Raw genomic sequence first — 26047 nt, 5'->3', positions numbered from 1 at the left:
AGAGAAAGAATCCCAAGCAGGCTCCATGCTGTCAGCACAGACCCCATTGTCAGGCTCAGATCATAAACCACAATATCATAATCTGAGCTGAAACCAAGAGTCAACGCATAACCAATTGAACCACCCAGGTGCCCCAATACATGCATCTTTTGATGGACCCTACACATCCTCCCATCATATGGCTCTGTGGGGCCCATGCCATCATCTGCCACCAAAGCCTCTATGGGGGGACATTTGAGCTGCTTCATAGTTCAGGTTTTACATATTATAAAAAAACATGGCTGTGAGATCCTTGTCTGTGCCTTCATTCTGCCTCGTTCAGATGTTTTTGTATTCATTACCAACAGGAAACTGCTGGGTCACCAGGCTTCCTCCCTCACCCCCCCCACCTCCCTCTGCAGAACTGAGCTTTGTCCATAAGCCCAAATTAGGATGGGGGGCTGTGTAGGAAGTGCTCTGGCCCACAAGCTCCTTATCCCATCCAGTTGCTTTCCCCAATTTGTAAGCTGGGCAGCCCCACTCAGGACATCCACACTGCACAGCCATGTCACAAGGGCCACAGCCAAGCAGGATTTGCTTTATGACACAACAGGATAGCAGGGAGTGATCAAGGGTCGACCTGCTTGGGCCTGGGGCAGAGGGCTGCAGGGAATGTGAATCCTGCACACACCCATATCATCATTTGTGTGTGTCCTGGGAAGTGGGGGCAGGGAGCATGAACCACCTGGGTCACCCAGCAACACCAGCCACCAGCCCTATAAACACAATGTGCATGCCTACATCCCCATGTTGAAGGGATCCTCCTGCCCTTCAACTGACTTGGCCTTTCGGCAGCATTCTGCATGGCTGAGACATTGTGGTCCCCCTGTAAAGTGCAGGTCTGTTCTCACCACCCTCCTCCCATCACCTTCCAGGGCATCTCTGCCCTCAAGGCAAAGACCAGAATTCACATAGTGGCCCAGGGGGCCATGAATGGCCTGGCTCTACAGCACTTGGGTGCTTCCCCCTTGTCACCCCAGCCTTTCCTTTCTGTCCAGTGTTTCAAGCATGCCAAGCTTGCTTCTCTCAGCCTTTGCTGGGCAGGCCTCTGTGCTCCTTCCTCACCTGCGCAACCCTCACCACCTCACCGAACAGGCCTGCCTACTGCTTATAAAGCCCTCTCTGGCCCCCAGGTGACATCCCTGCAGTATGTTGCTGCATTTTCTGGGACCCCCACATCTATCATGACATGTGCAATGCTTATCCCCCACAGTGAACCCCACACTGGGGTCAGAGGGCATGTTTGTGCCCTGAGCCAGTCCTGACAAGTTGGGTGATCAGCAGAGGTCAGTGAGCACAGAGGTCAGTGAGCACCTAGAACATGACCCACCCAGGCAAAACAACTCTACAACTTGACTGCCTGTCACACACTGCCCTGCCTGCATGAGGGGCAAGGGGGGCATTCCCCATTGACTCACCAGTTGTGACCTTGCTCAGTTGATGAGCTGGCCGCTGGACATGTATACCAACATCTGCCAACTACCTCCGATGTGGTGCCACTCCTGCCCCACACCTGCTACAGTGAGTGAGTAAAGGGCCCTAACCTTTCTCCCGTGACCATACAAGGAGAGCTGCGGGTCCTCCATACTCTGGGGGTGCCTGGAGCCGGGTGGCCACACCCATGGAGGGCACTCTCTGGCTCCTGCCTGAAGCTCTGTGGAGGACGGTCTGGCCAGCTGCAGTGAACTCCACTGACAACTATCCCAAAGGGAAACAATCCTGAGCCTTGATGGTCTCTGTCTCCCTTCCAAGGGAGGGCAGGTGTGATGAGCAGGCAGAAGTCTCCCTCTATTCAGCCTGGCTCCCATACAGCACTCTGGAAACGCCGGCCTGTGCGTCAGCCACAGGGACACAATCTGTGGAGGGGCTGTCTTTGAAAATCCAAGTTCCCTCTTGCAGGAATAGGAAGTCCTTTGAGACCTGGAGTTACCTGGGAGACACAAGGAAAGGTGTGCTCCTGCCTACATGTTTTCATTCTGCCAGGCACCCCGTTGTCCAAACAAGAAGTAGCCTTTCTGCCTTGTTAGAGGTTGCAGATGTGCTGTGGTCTCTGGCACCTTTCCTGGTCCCTGCTAGAGGAGGGAAGCTGACTGCCTAGAGGGGTAGCGGCAGGTCACCGGGAGCACACGGAGCTGAGCAAGGTCAGAACTGGTCAGGGGGTTGAGGAGAAATGCTCCCCTCACCCCTCCATGCAAGCATGCAAGGGACGTGGTGGTCACTTGACTGGTAGGGTTGTTCTGCCTTCCTGGAATGTGTGCCAGGTGCATCTCTCATTCCATTTTTGTAATTTCCGCTTCTAGTGACCTTCACCCATCTGAGGACCACACGTGGTGACATGTCCATCATTGCCGGCCAGAGCCGTGGGCAGCCCCCTGTGTCCTGCTTCCCCACCTGCCTCTGCCAAGGCACTAGCAGCTCCTGAGGGTTCTGCTCAAGCCTGCCTGGCTCCCTGTTCATCTGCATCCAGTTTTCTCTAGGATCCCTGTCCTGTCCCTTGGTGGGAAGCCTAGAGGGGACCCTCAAGGAAGGGAGGAGAGCCCTGGCTCTCTTGACTTTGAGGGGCATAGATGCCACACTCCTCCAGATACCCATAGGCATCCCCATCTGTGTCAGTTTCCTGGGAGTGCTGTAACTGTACCACAAAGTGGTACATGTGGCTCAAAGCAACATGAAGTTATTCTCTGTCAGTTCTGAGGTCAGAAGGTCAAAATTAAGGTGTTGCAAGGATTGGTTGCTTCTGGAGACTGAAGGAGAATCTCTCCCAGCTTCTGGCAGCTGCCTGGATTCCTTACATCACTCTGCTATCAGCTTCTGTCTTCACATGGCCTTGCTTCCCCTCTGGGTGTCTCTCTTCTCCTCTTCTGTCTCTTATAAGGACACTCGTCACTGGAATTAGGGCCCACTGTAATAAAAGGTCATTTCATCTCAGGACCCCTACCTTATACTGTATTTGCAAAGACCTTTATTCCAAACAAGGTCACCTTCACAGATATCAGGGGCTATGGCTTGGGCATTTCTTTTGGGGGTACGTTGTTTAACTCCTTGTGGCATCTGATACCTCTGACCAGGAAGAAGCGTGCTTCCCTGGGGAGGGCTGGGGCAGGAGGGGCAAGGTGAGTGATGAGGGGCTTGGGACAGTATTGCCCCTATGGCTAGGTCTGTGGGATTCTCTGTGCAGAAATCACCTCAGCAAGATCATTTTGTGGCCCGGATCCCTCTTTTGGCCCTTAACTCCTTCCCTCAGTGGATTTAACATGCACCACAGGCTAAACAGGAAGCATCTCAAAGTGGACCACCCCTCCAGCCATATCCCCACATAATAAACCCTTGGAGCCTTGAGGTCCTGGAGTCTGATGTGGGAGATGCTTGTTCTCCTGATGCCTGTCCCCTGTCACTGCCAAAGGATCAGTTTTCCTTAGGGGTTAATCTTCTCCTGGGAAAGCAGCTTTTAAATAAGCTCATGCTTTGTCTGGGTTTTCTTGGACAAACACAAGAACAAGTAATTCAAGTTCTAAGAATAAAAACAGGCCTCCCTCCACTGCCTTCTTCCATGTTAAACACAGTGCGATGCTGCCCAACCCAGATGCAGGCTGGAAGAGTGACTTTCCAAGCCGCTCCCGGAAGGCACTTGGAAGCTGCTTTTGGAAGAGTGTCAGTGGCTGCTAAGCTCCCTTCAATGAGCTGAAAAAAAAGTTATTGACAAACAACCCAGGCAAGTGGAACCTGAGAATTTTAGAGGCTGGAGGGTCAGGCCAGTGAGGGGAGAACAGGTGACTCTGGACTCCAGCCTGATCATGCTTTTCTCTTTCTTGAGGCAAGAGCCTCCTGTCAACTCACTCCTGTCTCTTGTGTGTTTCCAGGACTCCTCCTCCTCGGCCGGACCCGCCCCAGCGGCTGAACAGCAAGGCACAGCTCCCAAAGTCCAGCTGCCCCTCAACGTGTGAGCTGCCATTTATGTTTTTGGGGTCCTGTGCCTTCAGCACCTCCCTCCCACCTCTGCTAGCATATAAACATGTGGTTTCCATAGGTTTTCTAAATTGTTACCAGCCAATCAGTCTAGTTATGTGCATCAGTAACACTGCTGATAAGAGAGTATGGAAAACAAAGTCTAGCTGGTTCTTTCATGTCAGTGTCTCCAGGACATTTATAAGCAGGGTGATATTCAAAATATTTGATGGCACAGGCCAATCAGGAAAGGACCAGCCATAGCACGGAGAAGACCCTGGAGGCCCATGAGAAGGTGTGTATTGGGTGGGGGGGGGGTGGGGGGGAGGAGGGCTCTGGAGGGTGGAGGGGGCCAGAGCTGCGGGTGGTCTTGTGAGCATGGGGAAGTAGCTAGTCACCACGTGTTCAGAAGTAACTCAATATTTGAACAGCCACAACTGCCCTACAGTTATGGTAGCTTATATCATAGCAGCTGCATATCATCCCCAAATATAACCAGATGAATCATTGCCAGGAAGCAAGATGCTTATCTTGTTTAGAAGATTTGCTCTTGTTAAATTACAGCTCTTAAGAGATACGTGCAGTTTAAAAAATTCCCCATTTAAATAGTTCTGAAAAATTAGACTGCCTTCTACTCTTTTATTTGGCAATGAGCTCAGTTACTCGAATGAATCTTTTGAGGTGGAGAATATGAATTTGGCAAACAATATGGTGAAATAGAACGTTCCACAGATCTGACGAAGGTCAAAGGGACACTTAGAACCTGCATTATTGCAGAACAAAAGGTATTCCAAGCCAAAAAAAAAAAGCCTTTTGAAAAAAGCAAGTTGCTGAGCTTCAAAAGGTCTCCTAAAGGTGTAAATATACTGGAACATGTTCAGCTACCTCTTTACACCCAATCAAAATGTTTGTCTTTACTTGGTGGCAGATTGGAAATCCTTGAACATCTCCCTTTATCTGCCCACTGCTCTGATTGCGTCATTACCACAACCAACTAAACAAAAGGACATTAAGATGTACCTATTTTGTACCTAGTGTCCTGAGGGGAATGTAGATTAATGAGCTACGTTTAGGTGTCTTTGGCCAAAATTCAAGTTTTCACCAGCACTAGACAGAAGACATGCTCTTCTTCTGACCTGCTGTCCTAGATAAGCTCCAGTGGCTTCCACTCAAACCTGGGAGCAAAGAAGCATATAGGACAGGATGGGTAGTGATAGCCTTGCTTTTTCCGAAGAACTAGATGCAGGGCCCTGTCCCTGAGGAAGTTGACCGGTATCCACAGGAGACTCTTATTCCCTAATGTGGTTGCCTAAATGAGAGGCAGGACACAGTGAGCTCTTCAAGAACAAGCCCCAGGTGTCCCCCCAGATGAATGCCTGGCACACAGGCTCCCTATAATTTTGGATGTGTTCTGATGACCAAAACCTTCCTCATCATGGGTACAGAGTGCTTCTGGTATTGGCCTAAAGCCCCCAGCTCTTACACATCAGATCAGCCACCAAGAAAGCTGCTCTGTCTTTGAGACCCAAAAGGTTATTAATACCGTCCAAGAATATTACTCCCCAAGAGTTGTGAATACAGACTGGAGGTTTCAACCATGCACAGATCTTCCATATTGTGGAGGGCTTTTTAATGTGGTGCAGAGCATGGAGTGACCTCCCTCTCCTTCCATCCCTGCTCTGCCCTGAGACATTCATAGGCCTTCTGTCTATCTGCCTTACCCCAGAGCATGGCAGTGGGTTCTGAGAGCCTCGCTCAGGGTCCTGAGTGCAGCTTGCCATCTGGGAATGAAACCTCCACAGACAGATGGGTACAGTTCATCCCTGGGAGAAAACCAAGAGCCTCTTGAAGTGTGTGACAATCTGCATGCCACCTGTGAGGTCTGGGAGTCTTGTTGTGGGGGCCAGAGAAAGACCAAGGGGTGGAGCAGAGGGACTGGGGGTTGCCTGCAGACTGGAGAAAGGAAACCCAAAGGGACAACAGGCAGCAGGAGGCACCTTGTACCTGGTGGTGTGGGGGGGGGGGGTCAAAGCTGTCCCCACCAGATCCGTTTGTGGTGGACGCAATCTCATAGGCGTAATTCTCCTTGTGACCCACCTATTTGTCCTGAGCGTCGAGAAGTCGCTGAGCCTACCTTCTAATGACTACACAGCCACCATGTTCCGTATGTTGGTAAAGGAACTGGTGACCAGACCAGGCCCCACCACAAATCTGTAACACAGAGGGTGGTTCTGGGCTTCAATCTGTGATGGGCTTGATTAGTGTGAATTTAATATACCAGGATCTGGTAACCTAAGTCCCTGCTGAAGTGGGGCAAAGGCCTGGAAGGGGTGAACCCACCAGCCAGCCTTCTGTGGCAGTGCTCAGTATTTCAGACAGTGATTCCAGATAGTCACAGCACCTGCCCTCAGGGTATGGATAAGGTGCCCCTGCCCGCAGCCCTGCCTGAGGGTGAGCAGCACTATCGAATGGTGAGCACCGTATGTGGGAAAAGCACAAGAACCATCTTGAGAGAATTCTCTAGAGCAGAGTAGAAGGCTTGGCGGGCAGAATTGGAGATTTGCAAAGGTGCCGGCAGGGCCACCTGCAGTGGACAGAAAGACCTGCCCCTATGAGCTGGCCTTAAGCCCAGGGGAATGTAGGGTCCCCAAGCAGCAGCAGCCTTGTCTGGATTGGATTTCCTGGAAGCAGACTGTGAGGCTAAGGCCCATTGATGGCTGCTCTCAGGAGCCATGCCTGTGAGGAAGCGGGGGCTGAGCTGTGCTGGAAGGGAAGCCTGGTGATCCTCAGGGCAACTCTAGAGCCTGAATAGACCTTAGTTTTCCCAAGATGAAGCGAGCCCATGTGGGCTTCAGGTGACCCCTGGGAGAGACACAGTCTCTAGTGCAGCTGCACATGGCTGGGAAATTCCCACTGAGGACCATTATGGTGAGCCATCAGCAGCCTGTGGCCCACCCTGGGAGATGGTGCCATAGCCCTTGAGTGTAGACCTTGACTGGACATCACCAGACACAGTACATAGGTGGGTCTTTAACTTCAGAATGTAGCAGAAGTAGCTGGAGGGCTTGTTGAAACAGATTGCTGGGTCTTACCCTAGTAGCTCTGGAGTGAGGCCCCAGAATGTACCTCTCTAACAAGTCCCTAGGTGATGCTTTTGCTGCTTGTCCAGGACTTCCTTTTGTGGGTCACTGCACAAATGCCTCTGCAGACCAGTTTTCTGTGAGCTCAGTGTGGGAAGGATGCCAGCTCCCACACGGGACTGGCAGCCAAGCCACTCCCAGCTCCTTCCTTCTGGGCTGCAGCCGATACCTCATCCAGTGGAGTGCCAGCTGCCTGCGGTTCCTGGGAAATCAGAACCACTGGAAGGCCTGGGTGAGGGGCTGGTCACTTCATGGCCTCATGACAGTTCCCCAAATGCTCCCCATTCTCTCCCTCTGAACATCTGCACCCAGGGAGTCAGCCCTGTCCACAGCCCTGCATCAGCTCACCCCTCCCCAGCTCAGCTGCCACCTCCTTCAGGAAGACTTACTTGGCTTTCTGAGCCTGGGCAGTGCCCGTCCCAGACCCTGTAACATCCTGTGCAGGCCCTGACATGCACCTGTGTTGTCTCCCCCTTCCCCAGAGTGGGTGCTCCTGGGGCAGGCTTCTCCACCACCTGGCTGCACCTGGCTATCATTCAGTAGACATCCATTGAATGGAACCATCAATGTGTGGGCACATGTCAGCTAGTGTGACCCTGGTATCCAGGAGAACAGGAGCAAACACTTCAACAGGAATAATTGAAAAGAATCTTTTACTTATTCTAGAAGAAACATGAGCAAACCATCATATAGAGGAGAAAGGGTGTGAAATTAATGAAGGCACTAAAATACTTCAGTTCACTCCTTGATTAGAGCTGAAGAGAACTGTGTAGATAATTAACACAAGTGAACATCTTGCTGTAGAAATGAGCAAGTAATATGGGTGAGTGATTGGTGTCCTCGGAAATATCCCATAGGCTGCTTGTAAAAGCATGATGCCAGGCAGAGTGGCCACAGCAGTCGGCCGCTTCTGTGTGTACACCATCCATGCAAGGGCACCCAGGGAGGGGGCATGGGGCCTGACCCTCTATCCCAGGCTCACACTTGCAGGACTGCTTCAGGCTGGTGGAGGGGGCACCTTACAGCTTGAAAGCCCCATATAGTCTACAAGACAGTGGGGAAGAAAAAACCAAATTTCCTACTATTACCTTATTTTTAGTACCAGCTTTAAAAAATATTTTTTAATGTTTTATTCATTTTTGAGAGAGAGAGACAGGTGGGAGGGGGAGAGAGAGAGAGAAACACAGAATCTGAAGCAGGCTCCAGGCTCTGAGGTGTCAGCACAGAACCCAACACGGGGCTCGAACCCACAGACTGTGAGATCATGACCTGAGCCAAAGTTGGCCACTTAACCAACTGAGCCACCCAGGCACCCCCTTTTTTAAAAAATTTTAATGCTAGTACCAGCTTTTGTATGTGAATCCACAGAGGTGAAATTGGGGCCTCAAGCAGCAGCCCCTGTGTGATCTATATGTGTTTTTGAGATGACCGAGCCACCTGTGGAAGCTTGTTTTGAGCTGAAGAGGCCTTTTGAAGGAATAAGGAGTGAGAATGGGGCCCTGGGAACCATGAGGAAGAGGACCATGCAGGCACTGCCTATTTCATGCCAGGCGTGCGAGGCCCCAGCAGGCTCCATGAGGACCAGCCTGCAGCTCTGAGCATAGAAGGTGCCATCCAGCTCGCTCAGAGACTGTCAGCAATGCAATTCTGGCTGAGTGCAGCAGAGGGGACATGGGTGGAGAGGGAGTGACAAGGTAGCACTGCTGTGGCTGTCTGGTGCATAAAGCAGGGACCAGGAGGCCTGCAGGCATCAGGCTGACAGTGGGCTGGGCCATCCTCTGTTCAAGTGTGATCCATCCATGCTTTTTCTTGGGTCATTCCTAAAGAAAGCAGATGCTGAATGACATATTCCCCCACCCCAGGCCAGCGCCCCTCCCCAGCACGAGTCACATGCCAGATCTGCAGGCACACGTGCAGCAAAATGACCCACAGAGCCATCTGCTTCTGGTTTTCTCTCTGAGACACCCAAAGGAAATATAAGTGGGAGGGGCAGAGATTTTTCAAGGTGAAGTCAGATTTATTTGCATTCCAGTTCCCCCAGCAACGCACACCTAGAGGCCAGACTTGAAGTATTGAGACCAGAGGAGATATTACTCATCAACAACACAAATTTGAAGTAAAGATGAGGAGAGCAAATGCATCAGTGCCCTGTGCAAACCAGTGCAGCACCTCTTGATGCAGGGGACCACACGGGCTCCCTGACCCCGGAACTCAGCCTCACCTTCAGGCAGACCTCAGCAGGGCCTGCCAGCCTCCTCCACAGCCTCTCACAGTGCCTTGTCCTGTCCCTGTGGCCACAGAGCCCCATCTGCTTCTAACTTGTTGCTGAAACACAGATTCTCAACCTTTCTGACCCTTAGTTTCCTCAACTGTGAAATAAGGGGTAATCCCAGCCTCAGAGTTCATGTGGGGCTTAGGCAAGGCCCTGGGAGAGGTTGGCACCTGAAAGATGCCAGTTCTCTGTGCTTCTGCCCTGTCCTTCCTTAGCCAGTGGCCCACATGCCTGTGGTGGCGGTGGAGCTCTGCACAACTGTTCTTAGGCACAGATATGAGCTACTTAGAAATAAGATACCATTAGAGTTTGTGAGGGACAATTTAGAGTTTAGAGCTGTGTTTTGAAGGGGAGGGTGTGTCATTCCCTTGGGGGTGATGGCATCCCTGGAAATGACATTCTTTGTACTGCCCATTGTTAGCATCCAAGGGGTGTCTGTGTCACTGAGCATTTATTGAGTAGAATACATGAAACCATGAAAGGAATATTGACTTCCCACTGTTAAGAATCCAGACCTGCCCTGTGAAGGGGCATGATGTGGCATAAAATCCAAGTCTGTCTATGTTTGCAAACTAACTGCAGTGACACTGTTTCTCAGTGTGTCCTGTGCCAGAGGACGTGATTCCAGCAGTGGGGAAGGCACTGGTGTCCCCGCTCGGTGGACCAGCAGTGTTTAGCCATGTTCACCTCTAGGTTGCTCATTTTCCTGCTTTTATTATTTCACCGGACCCATGTCTTGTGTTTCTCTAAAATAAAAATGGAATTTTGAAAGAAGACTTTTCTGACTTAAAAGTCTTAATCAGGATAGCTTGAAGCTCATAATCTAAAATTTTTCTTCATTTTTCTTTTTTTTTTTCATTTCAACTCCCCTTTTGTGCTAAGAAGTGAATGCAAAGTCTTTGTTCCACTAAATGGCATGGGGATCCTCAAATGTTGAGGGAAGGATAATCGGCTCCTTCCCTAAAGACAATTAAATTTCAATTATTTGAGGTCTAGTCCCCCAAGATCACAAACATCACTACCAGGCAGTTCATATGGTTCATGGAGTGTTTGTCACACTTGGTAACATTGCTTTCTTTTTTAAATCGGGTGTGTATCCAACTCCTGCTGTGGAGGTTGGGTGATAATGGACATCACTCACTGAGCCAGGTGTGGGCAAGTGCAGGTCCTGGTCCTTGGGCTGCTGTGCCAACATGAACCTTACACACTCGCCTGGGGTCTATCCTCTCTCTGGCAGGGCCAGCTCACAATTGGGCAGGTGTCCCCTGCCCCCCCTCCCTCCATAGCTTCAAACTCCACTGAGCAGATGGACAGTGCAGGTGGCACATGGAAGTCATCCTTGACCCAGGAGCTTCAAAGATAGATTAAAGAGCAAAGAGAAAGTCCCCCCACCCCATCAAAGCTACCTTTGTCTAGGCCGTCCACAGTGCCCTGTTTAGATGGCTCCTTCACCCCCCAAGGGCTGGACTAGCTGGTTTGGAAACTCTGTTAATAGAAGTTTTTTGACTCCAGTTTCTACTTCCCTCTTTGACTCACCTCTCACCCCTTCGCATGCCTTGTGCCTCAGTTGTTTCCCTCTCTCCCCCGGCTCACTGCCTTCTCTGCTTGCTTCTGTCTATCCAGGTTCTTCCAGGGCAGCTCAGCTCTCTCCTGGTTGGACTCAGCTCTCTCTGCCATCTTGCCCTGTTGTATACCCTCTGCTTCTCCTTTTCATTCCTCTCCTCACTGTTTAGATACCCACAGCCTGCAGCCCTGTCTTTTCTGCCCTTTCTTGCCTCTCCATGGTGCCCACCCCTCCTGGCACAGTCCTCCCAACTCCATACTGAATGGACTTCCTGAATGAGGAAAACTGGTACCTGTTTGTTCTGTGCTTGTTTTTGTGTTCAAGGTCAGCCGGCAGACTTTGGGGCCATATGAGACAGTTTCAGTACATGCCCACACACATGCAGATACACACATAGACACACACACTTTCCTTCAGCAGTCTTCATCAGAGTCTCAAAACCAGAGCCCCTATTTTATTGTTCTTTTAACAAGTATTATTTGGAGTATACTATGTACCAGACGCATTCTGGTCCTGGGCATACAGCAGTGAAAAAAACATACAAAAATCTCTATCCTTGTGGAGCATATAGTATAGTAGGGAGTGGAGGACAGCAGGGGGAGAGATGAGAGCCCCAGATAGAGGGGAAAGTCAGTGCAAATTTAGAATATATGGGGGACACCTTGGTGTAGAGCTTCCCTGAGCCAAGGTTTTCTGGGAACCCCAGCTAGAGATGCATACATGTAGTCCCCTTCCTCTGGGCTGAACTGGGCTCCCTCTGCACTGGCCGTCACCCTCCTTAGGAGGTAGATGTGCCACAGGGTAGCAGGTGGCTGCCTCTTGCCAGGATCCCAGCTGAGGACAGGATGATCTGCCACTTCCTCTCATAGGAAGATTTAACTGCTCAGGATTCTTCCCCACAGGTGGGGAGATAAGAGTGGAAGAGCAAGGCATTTAAACTCTCCAACATGGTGCCCTCCTTGAGGAGCTCAGCCAACCTTGAACCTCTGTGTGTGAAAGCGACCTTTGGAAAAGGGATCTTCCATCAGGCAGTGTCCAAGTGGGCAGAAAACCATGAAGCCCCACCCCAAAACACTAGGTGATGGCCCACTGACCCAGTCCTCGGACAGCCAGTGGGCCAGGGTGAGGAGGAGGTTGTGCCCAAGACACATGGGACTTGGTCTCCTCCTGGGCCTGAAGGTTGAGGAGGCAGCTGGTAGGGCACAGGCCAGTGGTGGGCCTCATGTGGTGGCGTCACTACTTTGTATGGGCCTCCAGGCTCTGCACAGGCCCCAGGAGTGGGTGCAATAGATGTGGGTGCCCCTCCCTGTTGGCCAAGCTGAGATGTGAGCCCAGTGCCTGTCATGAAGGGAACAAAGGCAGCATGCAGTTCCTCCCTCCTTGACCAATGTGATTGTTTGCTGAGGTCCATGTTGTATACACACACATCCCAAGGAGACAGCACCCCCAGCTTGGCACTGTGCTCCTGGCCACTGTGTATTCACTGGCCACAGAATCGAAAAGATTGTTCTCACATCATGAAGAGGTGGAAGGAAGCAAACAAACAGGATTTATGCTTCAGTTACCTTTGCTTGGGAGCAGGCCCAAAAAGGTGTGCATCGCTGTCATTGTTTCCAAGCCTCCCAAGGCCCCAGCCTGCACTTCCCCTTTCCCCTTGTTTTCAGCCTGCCCTTGCCCAAGCCCAAGCTGCAACTCCCCACGTGAGGCTGCCCGCCCCCAAGTGGTTAAAGAGCATTCAGGCTTCCCTGGCGCAAATGCAGTTGTCATGTGACTTTCCTGTTTGTGGTCGTTCCTCTGTCACCATCAAAGAGCTCCTGTGAGTCATCAGATGTGAAAACAGACAGATGATATCCTGGGTTCTCTTTGTCACCCAGGCATTGCGCTGAAAACCTGAATCTTTTCGCCCATGATAGGCAAGAGTGTCCCCTCCGGTGATGGCTTCCTTTATCCTCTCTGAAGCCCAGAGTCCTTGCTAGTTGCCAATGTTTATCTTTTCAAACAGAGAGAAATAAAGATTTAAGCCATCCTTTTATCCCTAAGGGAAGGGGGGAGGGTGCCAACCTGTAAAGAAAGGAAATAAACCAGTCAAGGCTTCCACTGACTGAAACAGAGGCACTTGTAGTGTTTAGGGTCAGGGATTAGAAAGGGGTGGCAGGTTTTATGTTGTTTTATCTTATTTTCCCTTACTTTATGTTAGGGCCAAGACATCTTTACAGGTTCTCATTCTGTTCTAGCATGTTCCTCACTGGCCCTCTGAGACTCAGGTCCTCCTTTCTTCTTGCTTGAACCCTAGTGAGTCATGTCTCATTTCTGTATTCACATACTGAGAAGGCCCTTCCCAGGGTCAGAAGGGTGTTCTGGGGGTCTATGACCCTCCTCAGATCCCCAGAGACCTGTGAATGTCCTCCAGCCCCTAGAGCCTACAGTCCTGGGAAGGGTCAACATACCCACCCAGCCATCCATCCTGGTAGAAGATCCAAGAGATGACATTTCTTTAAAAATCATCTTTTATTTCTCATTGAGCTGAAGCCTCATCAGCCTTCCTCCTGCCTCTTGTGAACAACATAGTTGCCTGATATGGTTCTCTCTATCAATTTAAAACCAACCTACCCAAACGCCCACAGTAGCAAAGCATTTTACAAGTATCCAGTCCTTGCAAGTGCCCTGTGGGGTTGTATATTGAGGTTGTCAAATACCTAGTGATATGGGTCACTAGGATCATAGGCTGTTACGGGCACAACTTCTAAACCCTAGGCCAGGATTTACACCACTGAGTTTGTTCTTCATTTGTATTCAGATAGGCTTAAAAGAAAAGTAGAATTTAAATAATTAGCCATGGCACAAATATTACAAGGAAGAATGCAACCAATAATTCCCTAACTAGACTTCTTTTTATCTAAAAGGACCTTTGAGGTATCTTCCAGCTCAGACTGATTGAATGGACCAGGCAGGTTAAGCCAGGACCCAGTTAGATGAAATGAGGGAACCCAGCCCAAGACTTACCTGCTTCATTCTTAGTTTTCTCTTGCTCAGAACATCAGGCTTTAGAAATAGTATGCAGAGTAGAAGAAAAAATTGGGGCCCAAAGACCTGTGGTCTTGTTCTGGCACATCCTCTGGCATATCCCTCAGCCTTGGATGAGTCATGGAGGCTCACTGAGCTGTAGGACTGGAAGGTGGTATCACATACCTGCCTGCCCAGGTCAGCCACTGCAGGGCTGTGGGGTGACCTGGGTTTTAGGCACAAGAGGCAAAGTCTTTCTCCTTCCTGCATGTACCTCTCAGGACCTGGTTCTCTAGGTGTGCAATAGCAGTGCTGAGTACACCGCCTTCCCTGCACCATGGTTTATCACAAAGAGTAGGTTGGGCACGGTGTGCACAAGCCCCCACAGGCATCAGCTAGTCCCTTTTTAGGTTGGGTTCATCCAAAGATGAGCCCACATGTGACCCAGGTGATACAAGATGGCCTATAACCACCCCTCCCAGCCATCATTTATCCTTGGCCCTACTCTTCTGCCTATAGGTACTTGGCGCTCTATGCTTACAAGCCCCAGAAGAACGACGAGCTGGAGCTGCGAAAGGGCGAGATGTACCGCGTCCTAGAGAAGTGTCAGGACGGCTGGTTCAAGGGGACATCCTTGAGGACTGGGCTGTCTGGGGTGTTCCCAGGAAACTACGTGACTCCCGTCTCCAGGTGAGGCAGGTGTCGCTGCCTGGGAGAGGGGGGAACACACTACCCACATTCCCCTGCAACTGGTTACTGCCTGAAAATCATGCTGTGGTCTGGGCAAGCCAAAAACACAGTCCAGAAGTCAGCAAGGGTGCCCCTGCCCACAAGGTTTTGCCCCGTGAGCTCAGAACTCCCCTTGAGCAAGGGTTCTACATGGCCAGCTTTTCACCTTACGAATTAGGTTTTGCTTGTCATTCCTTTAGCAGGCACTGGCTGTGAGGGGAGAAGATGCCAGCAGAATGAGCTGGACTCAGGGCAGCAGCACAAAGTGAAATTGGAAGGTCCCCAGGAGAGTGAGATCTTGTGTGTGTGTGCACACATGTACCTGTGCCTGTGCATACAGTGTCTGTACAACTGGTTGTGTGTGTGTGTGTGTGTGTGTGTCACACACATAAACCTGGTATACATAAAACTCACACACCTATGTATATACACAAGGGAAAAACATATTCTCAAAAGCTAACAGTTGTTATTGAGTGATGGTATTAAGAGTAATTCAAATTTTTCTTCTTGTGCTTTCCTGTCATTTACAGATTTCCTGTTATATCATTTTTATAAAACAGATAATGGAATTAAAAATTTTGCTCAAGAGGTTACCTGGAGTTGTCTGAGATTTTTCCATTAAGATAAGGGGTCCACTGTTGATTTCATTTGTCAGTCTCAGTTGTGGAAACCGTTCCTGGGCACAGCCCTGGATTCCTTCTCTCTCGGGGAAAAGACTGCCATTAAAATAAACAAATAATGCCTAGACCTTGCACTGATCACTAGACTGATTCATACTTTCCAGGGCACCCAGAGGAGCAGTGCTGGCCATGACATAGGCTTGCTTGTCACAGCATCCGATGGCCCTTCTTGGAAAGACCCATAATTTGTGAGCCCACTTTATTCAATTTTTACAGTTTTTTCCCTAGGGTAAAAGTGAGTTCAACAGGTAGCTGATGTGAATTTTTTAAAAAAATTCATGGCTTTGGCTGGCTCACTGATGGAGTTCCTTGCTAGAGGCTAATTTCATGGCAACTATAGGGGCTAAGAAAGAAAGGTGCTGTCGGTCCCTCGACAGCTGAGTCCTTTTCCAGGAGGCCTTTCTTCTCACGGAAGCCCTGATTTAGTGGTGGCTCAGGCCATCCCTGACCGAAGTCATGGCCCAGTGGTACTGAGCCTCAAGGAGTGAAGCACCCCACCTGGTGACGGGCCTGGCAGTGCCTGTTCTGACCCTCATGAATGAGACTCTGAGAGGACATAAGGGGAGTTTACCCAGATCTTAAACAAATGGAGGACATTTGATCCCTGAAACTGAACCCAGAGCAGCTTCCGAGTTCCCAGATTCTGCCATATCTTTCATGCTCACTGCCAGTGCGTGAGTTTGGTGCAAGTACTCAGAGGTCAAAGGGCTAAAGCCCATTTTCAGAGTGGCTGTGTTTCTCTTGTATTTCTTAAACACTGGAAACTCATTTCATCTGGAAACTCTGAGGTGAAAGGGCATCTATTTCTGGTATGAAACTGCAAGTTCCCTGACATCTCTCAGAAGGATGTGGTTTGTCTGTGCTCTTTCCCAGAAGCCAGCAGAAACAAGAAAGTGGCCATGTCCAGAGGGAGATGGGTCCTTGCCATCCCACCACATGCCAGATGTGTCCAAGCCTTGGCTGTGGCCAGCTCAGTCACTCTTTCTGGATGTATTTGGGGACAGACACAGCTGTTTACTAAAATGAATCAAGGCAGTAGTTCTGGTACAAAATATTTGATTGATTGGGATCATCACTGGTTCTTAGGGTTCTTTTGCTGTTTCTTAACTATTTATATTGAAAGTGAACCCCCATGAAGGTTTTACAAAGGGTCCCCCACTGCCAAGTTTGAGCTCTGGGCATCGCTTAGGGGATTATCTCAGCATTGTTTTAGTGTTTATGCCCTGGGCTATGTGGCTTCACCTCTCACAGCCAGAAGGTATGAATGGGCCTTTATTGATGGCCTATATTGTGTGGTTTCATCTGTGACTTCACCTGACTGGATTCTGCTTTATTTCCTCAGGGCTCCGGTAGGAGGGGCTGGGGCACCCCGGAATAATGTTGGAGGGTCTCCACTGGCCAAAGGGATGGCCACAACCATCCACCCAGGTGGTGGAAGCCTGAGCAGCCCAGCCACTGCCACGAGGCCGGCCCTTCCCCTCACCACACCCCAGGCCCAGCACCAGGCAGCCGCCCCCCCAGTGGGCAGTTGTCTGCGGCACACAGCCCAGCCGGCCACCAGCCAAGCCCGGGGCACCGTCCCCACAGGTACGTGCCAGGCTCCTGAGACCTCACTCTGCGGGAAAATTTGACAAGTGGTTCTTGTAAGAAACATTATGACCTAGGTTTCAAGCAGTCCAACATGGGACAAGTCGTATTTGCTTATCATAATCCTAAGCTTCTGCTAATCTTTAGGAAATGTAGTATTGACTTATATTACCCTGTCCTGGCAAAAAAAAATGGGTTAGACAGTTCACAAATATTTATACATTTCATTGTAGCAAGAGGAGTGCATGAACTAATAAGATGAGCACTGGCACCTTTGGACGGCCCCTATGAGGTGGCTGGGCCAGCTGCACGGGCCTTCCATGTGCAGGACACCTGATCGGGGGCTTTCCAGCTAGGCAGCTTCTTACCACGCAGAGCCAGAGTGCCCTTTTTCTGAAATGCTTTGAAGCTAGAAGCAGTGATGGTCACTGACCCTTCACCTTCATGCCAACTTTATCAATAGCCAGGCTGACATCGTTTAAGGAAAATCTTAGTATGGTGTGAGATGAAGAAAAAGTTATGAGGTGGATCTTATAGGCAGAAAGAAGGTAAACACTCTCGCTTGGAAGCTTAGCACTGAGCCATTAGGAACTGGGAGCCCACCCCAGTCACCTTCCCTTCACTGTGCAGTGAAGGAACCCAGGATGAGAGAGTGTAACTCTGACTTTTCATTTAAATGACACAGAATTCCTGCTCCACCCCAGCCTTACTCTCTCAGAAACCATCTATCTTCCTCTCAAAGTAAGGCTTAAAGGACGAAATATGTAAATTCTTTGGAGCAATAAAATACATGATTTTTTAGAATCTAGCCAGCCAGGAGATGGCCCATTAAAAGTGCTCTAGGAGGCATCTTCTCAAGTGTGAAAAGTGGGGATAATACTTAGCACAGCAGGGGCCATATTTTCTTCCGAGTCATGGCTAATGGAACAAGAGGGTGGGAAGGCTAATGGAACAAGAGGGTGGCTGTCCACCCACCAACCTGCTTATTACTCTTTGGGGAAGTTGGCCTGCACATTCCCGTACTGGTGCCAGTCCAGGCTTGTGTGTGGCAGCAAGAGCTATCAAGACCATGCTACAATCCTAGAATGAGATATGCACTACTGAGTGTTTTAGAGGACAGTCTGATTCGTTCAGCATGCCCACTGACAGAACAGGACGCTGTCCCTGCTCTCAGCTCTCATGGACCATCAGGGAATAGTGGTGCTAGGAAGGATTTGGGTGCTGATGGAGGGTTCAGCATGCACACTTGGTGATGACGAGGTGGGAGACTGGGAAAGGATCCTCAGAGGAGGCAGCAAAGTAACACTTGGGTAGGGAAACAAAGAAGGGTGCCATTTGAAGCAGGAAGAAAGGAATAGTCAAGTTAACAGAAGTGACAGAGAGCACATCTTGTGCAAACAGCTGCAAGCAGTTCAGTGAAGACAGAGTAAACACATGTCTGATTGAAGGCTTGAGATTGAGATCTGTGTTTGAATGCTGGGCTGCCATTATGATTGCTTGCCTCAGTTTCTTCCTCTGTAAAATGGCACCTACCTCCAGGGACAATGAGGATTGTCTAGCATGGCATATCTAGTGTGTATTCAGTACCTGTAGCTACTTTTATTCTTCTGTTAGAGAATAATAATATTAATAGAGTATTCAATGTATGAGGGTCCAAAAAAAATATATAAATTATTACCAAAGGATCCAGGGGATTGAATTTTCTCATGAAGGCAGTGGGGACCCCCCAAGAGCTTTTACATGAGAGGGATGGAACTTGACCAAATATTACCAGGCATGATAGGGAGGAAGAGCTGGTGTGGGGCAGCCTGAGGCTGGGAGCCACTAGAAAGGTGTTGCTGTCCTCAGGTGAGAGGTCACAGGGAAATGCAGAATTGAGGCAAATGACAAGACATTTAGGAGTCAGTATGGTTATGACTTGGAAATGGGCTGATGCTCAGGCAGAAGAAGGAACCAAGTCCAGCTACCAAGTTTCTGGACTAGTGACTGGGAGAATGACGATGGCATGCCCTGGTCTAGAAGAAACCAGAAGGGACTGGTTTATGGTGGAAGACAATGACATGTAGTTTTGCAAAGTGCAGTGGATGCTGGCACGCTGTGACCCACAGGCTGATTTGGATCAGCATCATTACATGGGGCTTTTATCTCGTGTATGAATCCCACCTCACCGTGGTAGAAGGCTGGCCCTGCCAGTCCAGCTTACCTTGTAGATAAGGGGCAGACATATGACCTAAATGCTGGGGTAGTCATGCTTGCATGTGACTTACATTCAGAAGCCACAAACATGAGGGGCTGTGTGGATCCTTTTTAAGAGAGAAGATAGTGGTGAAAACATCCAGCTTTTCAGGGGCAGGAGGGTGGACATCTGGTGTCTAGTGCCCTGTCATCAGTGGGTGCTGAGTAGACTTCTAGTGTCCAGTGCCAGTCATCAGTGGGTGCAGGGTAGACTTATGGTGTCCAGGGCCCAGTCATCAGTAAGTATAAGGTGGAAATCTGGTGTCCAGTGTGCAGCCTCATTCTGGATAGTGTTTATTTCCAGCAGCAATGAGATCTGCACCAAGGGAGCCTCGTGGGTGGGGTTGGCACTGCCTTGGCTATTGAGCCTCCAAGACTGACTCTGCCATCCCAGAGACTCTGTAAGTGCTTAAGAGTCTTTCATATATGTCTGTTTTGCTTAAATTAACCAAGATAAGTTCTGTTTTTACAACTCTGCCCCATGGTGAATAACTAGTTGTCTTTATACTAAAGGAGCTCTGCAGCAATATTATCTGGTGCCAGCCCTCTTGCCCCCAACAATTACCTCCCAAGCAACTATACTCATAGAATGGTTTAAGTTCATCTGATGGTGTTTATTGGTAGCCTCTAGCTAGAGACACAGCCACTGTAGTGGCGAAGTGGTTGACTGAGCCCACAGCAGAACTTCCTAACTGATGTGCCAGACAGGTCAGAAGTATACCGAGATTCTGACCTTGACCCTTGGAGCACCCGGGCAGGACCTGGGGCAGCTAAAGTCCCAGGCCATGTCCCTTCTGGCTATAAACATCTCATCCACTAACCCCAGTGTGCACGACACATGCTTCTATGTGCACCACAATGTAGAGAGGTTGGGGAGCCCTGTTCCTCACTGAGAATGAATATCCTGGCACGGCAGCCCAGGGTTATTTGCACAAAATGCCAGTATGATGGTCTTTCTTTCTTTTTAAAGTTTACTTATTTATTTTAGAGAGAGAGGGGGAGAAAGAGAGTGTGGAGGGGGAGGGGCAGAGAGCAAGGGAGAGAAAATCCCAAGCAAGCTCCATGCTGTCAGCGCAGAGCCCTACACCAGGCTCGAACTCACAACTGCGAGATCATGACCTGAGCCAAAACTAAGAGTCACACACCCAACCAACTGAGTTGCCTAGGTGCCCCAGTATGATGTCCTTTCTAAGCCATGCCTTGCTAGCAACTTTCCCAGTTTAAAGAATAAAATGAGACCTGCCAGTCATTTCTCCCTCTATGGAATAACAAGCAGAATTGAAAGAAATTGGCATGGCTAGGGGCAGTACAACGTTGCATCTCAGTCATTGATCACCATAGTAACCACCATGGTGTGACAAGCATTCTCTTCCATCAGACTAATTTTACATACGGGAAAAGTGAGGCACAGGATGTTTAGAACGGTTTCCTCAATGCCTTCCAACCTCATACTTATCCCCACACTATTGCTGTTACAGTCAAGTTAAAGAATGGCTCCTACCACATCACATCAGTAAATTAAATGCCACTGAGTTTCCATAGCATTTTCCACTTCATTCTGCATTTAGAGAGAAAAAGCACACTGTTGACAGTACAAGTAATGGATTGTTCACTGCAGTAATTGCCCATTTCAGCAGACCCCAACCCAGGCAGTTGAGAGGCGTTTCATCAATGTTCTCATCTTGAGCCAAAGTCAGGCAGTTTGACAAAGGCTTAATTGCATTGGCCATAGCATCCAATATGATTTGTTCTGCTTGATTAATGTGATTCTTTTTTCCAAGGGCAGAGCTCTCCCTGTAAAGTGCCAGTGTCCACACAACCTCATATCAGTGTTTAGCAGGGGCAAGAGCCTTGTACAGCCATTTATTCATTAGCAAAAAAAAAAAAAAAAAAAAAAAAAAAAACAAAAAAACAAAAACAAACAAACAAACAAACAAAAAAACCAACCAACCAACAAACAAAAAGATGAAAGAGAGGTAGATACATGCAAGGCACTCTGCTAGGCTCTGGGAGTACAGAGAAGAACCTATAGACCCTATTTTTACACCCAGTTAGAAGGGCAAGGAAACAAATTCTTTCCATAGAGTTTGAAAAGCACTGTAGTGGAGGTATCCAGAGGGTATTAAGAAAGCATGGAGGGGAGATATGTAATTCAGACTGGGGAGGAAAATGAGAGAATGGAAAGTTTTCAAGAGGTGGTGATCCTGCCTTGATTCTTAAAGTACAAATAGGAACTATCTGAGCAGACAAAGCACAAATAGAATTCTAGCAAGGACAAAGACATGGCAATGAGAAATACCGGAGTTTCTATTTTGGGTAACTTTATTTGTTTTGATGTGACTAAAACAAAAGGCATGGAAGGAGAAGGCTAGGGTGTTAGTGACATTTTCTCTGAAGAGGCAAAATTTAATTTTAGATCTTAAAGCTAGGTAGAGCTTAGCATGCAGCAGGGGGTGAGGTGAGGTGGAAGTGTGTGGAAGGACAAAGAAAGAGAATGAGTGCCTGTGGCACAGCTGAAAGGTAAGCAGAGGAAGATCATGGAGGTTCCTTTAGACCATGTCATGGAATTTCAGTTTTTATGCTAAGGCCATTGGGGCACATTAGAGGGTTTTAAATAATAGATAGAATCACAGTTTTGTATCTAAAGGATAAAGCTAAACTTCTGCTTATGACCGACCTAATGTAGTGAGGACAGGATTTGCCCTTCTACCAGAAACAATTTATAAGAACAACCGTTTGCAAGATGTCAGACATTGGAAAATCATCCATGATAATGGGACATGAGGTGTGCCCCAGCTTATTGCCTGGAGAGAAGTTCCAGACTGTGGCACAGGGAGCAGTAACAACATGGAGGCCAGAGGGCTTCCTGAAGTGAGGATGTGGAGTGAGAGTCTGGATGATGAAGGTGGTTGGAGTTTGAAGGTCAAAACCTAGAGAGGAGAGAGGGCTGCATAGGAAGAAAACCTCAAAGGATGCAGGGTGTCCTCTTGAGTAGTTTGCTGAGAAGTAATCAGCATATGCATGTGAAGAAACTATACAAAGCCAGGGAAACTATGAGAGCAAGGATCAGTGCTATCAGTGTCCAGCATTCACAAAGTACTGGAAATAGTGCCTGCTCCACAAGCCAGATGGAAAAACAGTTTGCGGGGCATTGAGTCGTCTATGCAGAAGGACCTTGCCTCAGTCCCTAGACTAAGCACTGCTCTAGTCCCACCCAACTAGTCTTAAAAGCAAACTCAAAAAGATCAAACTGTTTCCAATTAATTTAACAGTGTTATAGGACTAAGATCAAGAGTATCTTTAAGACTGCAAAAATACCCAGCTCTCAACATAAAAATAACAACATCTGATACCAATAAAAAATTCTTAGGCACACAGATGGAAGTATGACCCACAATGACAAGATAAACCAATCAGAACTGACTCAGATATTAGAATTAGCAGAGATTAAAACAGATATTATAATTGCATTTATTACTATGTGCTCATAGATTATAACGTGCTCAGAAAATTAAGTAGACACTTAGAAGATATCTTAAAGACCCAAGTCAAACTTCTATATATAAAAACTACAGTGAGATCAAGAATACAGTGGATAAAATTAGTAGCAGATTAGACATTGCTGAAAAAAATATTAATGAACTTGAAGGTATAGCAATAAAAACATGAAAAATGAAAAACAAACATAAAAGAGAAACTTTAAAAATGAGCATCATAGAGCAGTGACAACTTCAAGTGGCTTTATGTATGTGTAATCTCCAAAGTAGAGGAGAAAGGGGTGAGATAGAAAGATTATTTGAAGAAATAAAAGATAAAATTATTCTAAATTTGATTTAAACTGCAAATTCACAGATCAAAGACAGCTGGTGGGCCTTGAGCACAAGAAACATGGGGAAAACTACACCAAGGAAAATGATAATCATATTGTTCAAAATCTGTGATAAAATCTTAAAAAGCAACAAGGGAAAAAAAAAGCTACATTACATAAAGTAGGAAAGAATAAGGATGACTGTATACTTCTTGTTGGGAACACTTAAGTGAGAAAATAGTGGAGTAACTGAAAGAAGTACTGAAAGAAATATATCTGCCAAGTTAGCATTCTATACCCAGGGAAGTTTCTTTCAAAATGAAAGCAAAATAATTATTCACACATAGTAAAGCTAAAAGATTTCATTACCAACAGACCCACACTATGACAAATATTAGGCAAAATTCTTTACGAAGAAGGAAAATGGTATCAGATGGAAATACACTGAAGGGAGTGAATGTAGGAAGGGAGTGAAGGACACAAGAAATGGAAACTGTATATATAAATATATGTTTTTTCTCATTATTTAAATACCTTTAAACTATAACGGACTGTTTAAACAAAAATAAAAACAATGCAGTGAAGGATTTAAAACACATGTAAAAGTAAAATGTATAATGGTAAAGGTACCAGAATGGAGGAATATACTATTATACTAAACTATTACATACTATTATACTATGATAAGTATGTTTTTATACTATGTGTGAAGAGTTATGGAATCACTTGTAGGAAGACTATAATAAATTAAAGATGTAAGCAAGCACTAAATATCAAAACAGAGTTGCAGCAAATAAACTGACAAAGGAGGTAAAATGGAACCACAAAAACTTCCAATTAATTCAAAAGAAGACACAAAAAGAGAGAAAAAGAAATAAAGATGCATGGGTAAAATGGCAAACATGTAGTAAAGTGTAGGTTTAAACCTGATCATGTAAATAAATGTAAATGGTCTAAACAACTTTAAATAGAATGCAGAGATTGTCAAGTATTCTTTAAAAAACAAAACAAAAACAAAACCTAACCATATGCTGTTAACAGAAAACATATTTTAATACTTAAATACATAAACACAAATAAGTAAAACAATAAAAAGTAAAAGGATCAAGAAAAACAGTTGACTTTCATTATTCACAGTAGCTATACTTTATACATTTTCCATGGACACTCTATTAGTGAATCCTGAACCATTGCTCCTAAGTGAAATGCATATATGTGTGTATATCTCACAAAGATTATAATCTTAAATATTTTTTAAAAGTCATTCTGGTAGATTCTATTTATTTTACAAAAGAGAAAATCAGGTTCAGAGGCGAACTGCCTGAGGCCACCCCACTAACAGGTGATAAGCAGGATTCAAACATGTCCAGTTAGTCCCAGGGCCAGAGCTTCTTGCACTGCACTGCCCTGCTCCCTCCCATCTCTGTCCCTGGGCAGAGCCTCATCCTGTTGCACTTCAGCAGGGAAAATGTGACTCAAAATTTTTGCTAGTATATGCATGTCTGCAAATGACTACAAAAGCACCACAGGTACTGATTTGGGGGTTACAAATCAATTTTAGCTGGTAGATGAATTTGCACATATAGCATCTATGAATAATGAGATCTATGTACCATGCTAATACTACTAAAAATAAGTCTGAAATGGTTATATTAATATCATGGTAGAATTTATAACAAAGAATATTATTACTAAAATAAAAGGCAATTTCATAATGATAAAGGGGTCAGTTCATTAAGAGGACTAAGTGCTTATGTCCAAATAACAGAACTTCAGAATGTATAAGCAATTACTGATAAAGATGCAAGGAGAAATAGACAAATCTGCAATTATAGTCAGAGATTTCAATACTTCCCTTGATAATTGACAGAACAAGTAGACAATATTGGTAAGAATACAGAACACTATAGCAAGCTATAACCAACTTGACTTAATTGACATTTATGGAGTACTACACTAACAACAGCCAAACACACATTCTTTTCAAGTGCACACAGAATATTTACCAAGATGTACCACATTCTGGGCCATAATATTTAAATCTCTAAATTTAAAAGAATTCAGGTTTCATAATACATTCCCTGACCAAAATACAGATGAATTAGAAATTAATAACACAAAGATATCCCCAAATATTTGAAACTAAATGGCACACTTAAAAGTAACCCATGGATGAAAGAAGAAATCAAAAGCGATATTGGAAAACATTTTGAAATGAATGAAAATGAAAATACAGCATATCAAAATTTGTGGAATGCCACTAAAGCAGTACTTAAGAGAAAATTTGTAGCACTAAACACCTATGTTAGGAAAAAAAAATATCTCAAATCAATCTCCTCAGTTTTACTTTAAGAAACTAGAATAAAAAGAGCAAAGAAACCGTAAAAGAACCAGAAATAATCAGTGTGGAAATAAATGAAATAGAAAATGGAAAAACAGTTGAGAAAGTCAATGAAACAAAATTTGGTTCATTGAAAAGATCAGTAATAAAACTGGTAAACATCTAGCCAGAGGGATAAAGAATAAAGAGAGGATACACAGATTATCAATACCAGGAATAATAGAAGTCACATCACTTCAGATTTTACGGAATAATAAGGGCTTATAAAAAATTATGCCAATAAACTCAACAAATTAGACAAAATGGATAAATTTCTTAAAAAACATAAATTAACAAACTTAAAAAAGTAAATAACCTTAATGGGCCTGTATTTATTAAAGAAATTGAGTTAGTTAAAAACTTACCACAAAGAAATCTCCAGGCCTTAGTAGCTTCATTGTTAAGTTATGTCTAATGGTTAAGGGAAAAAATACAACAATTCTATGGAAACTTCCAGAAAATTGAAAAGAAGGGAGAATATTTCCTAACTTTTTCTATAAGGCCAACTTTACCCTCATACCCAAATCAGACAAAGACATTAAAAGAAAATAAAACTACAGACCAATATCACTCATAAATATAGATGTAAAAACACTAAATAAAATTTAAGCAATCAAATAGATAATGTATCAGGACCAAGTAGAGTTTCTCCTAGGAATTCAAGT

The 26047-nt window shown here is 46.6% G+C and overlaps 1 protein-coding gene across 1 annotated transcript in view; it reads left to right on the top strand.

The window, feature by feature from the left end:
• SH3RF3 (SH3 domain containing ring finger 3) overlaps positions 1 to 26047 on the top strand; it is a 375407-nt gene that overhangs the window by 279355 nt on the left and 70005 nt on the right. The window contains exons 5-7 of the mRNA XM_053890489.1: positions 3900 to 3979; positions 14483 to 14653; positions 16715 to 16959. Of these exons, the coding sequence (XP_053746464.1) occupies positions 3900 to 3979; positions 14483 to 14653; positions 16715 to 16959 (496 nt within the window). The remainder of the gene's footprint in view (positions 1 to 3899; positions 3980 to 14482; positions 14654 to 16714; positions 16960 to 26047) is intronic.

Source organism: Panthera pardus, unplaced genomic scaffold (genome assembly GCF_024362965.1).
Source record: "Panthera pardus isolate Hobbes unplaced genomic scaffold, ASM2436296v1 HiC_scaffold_25, whole genome shotgun sequence".
Classification (NCBI taxonomy): Eukaryota; Metazoa; Chordata; class Mammalia; order Carnivora; family Felidae; genus Panthera; species Panthera pardus.
This window is presented reverse-complemented; position numbering and strand designations above follow the sequence as displayed.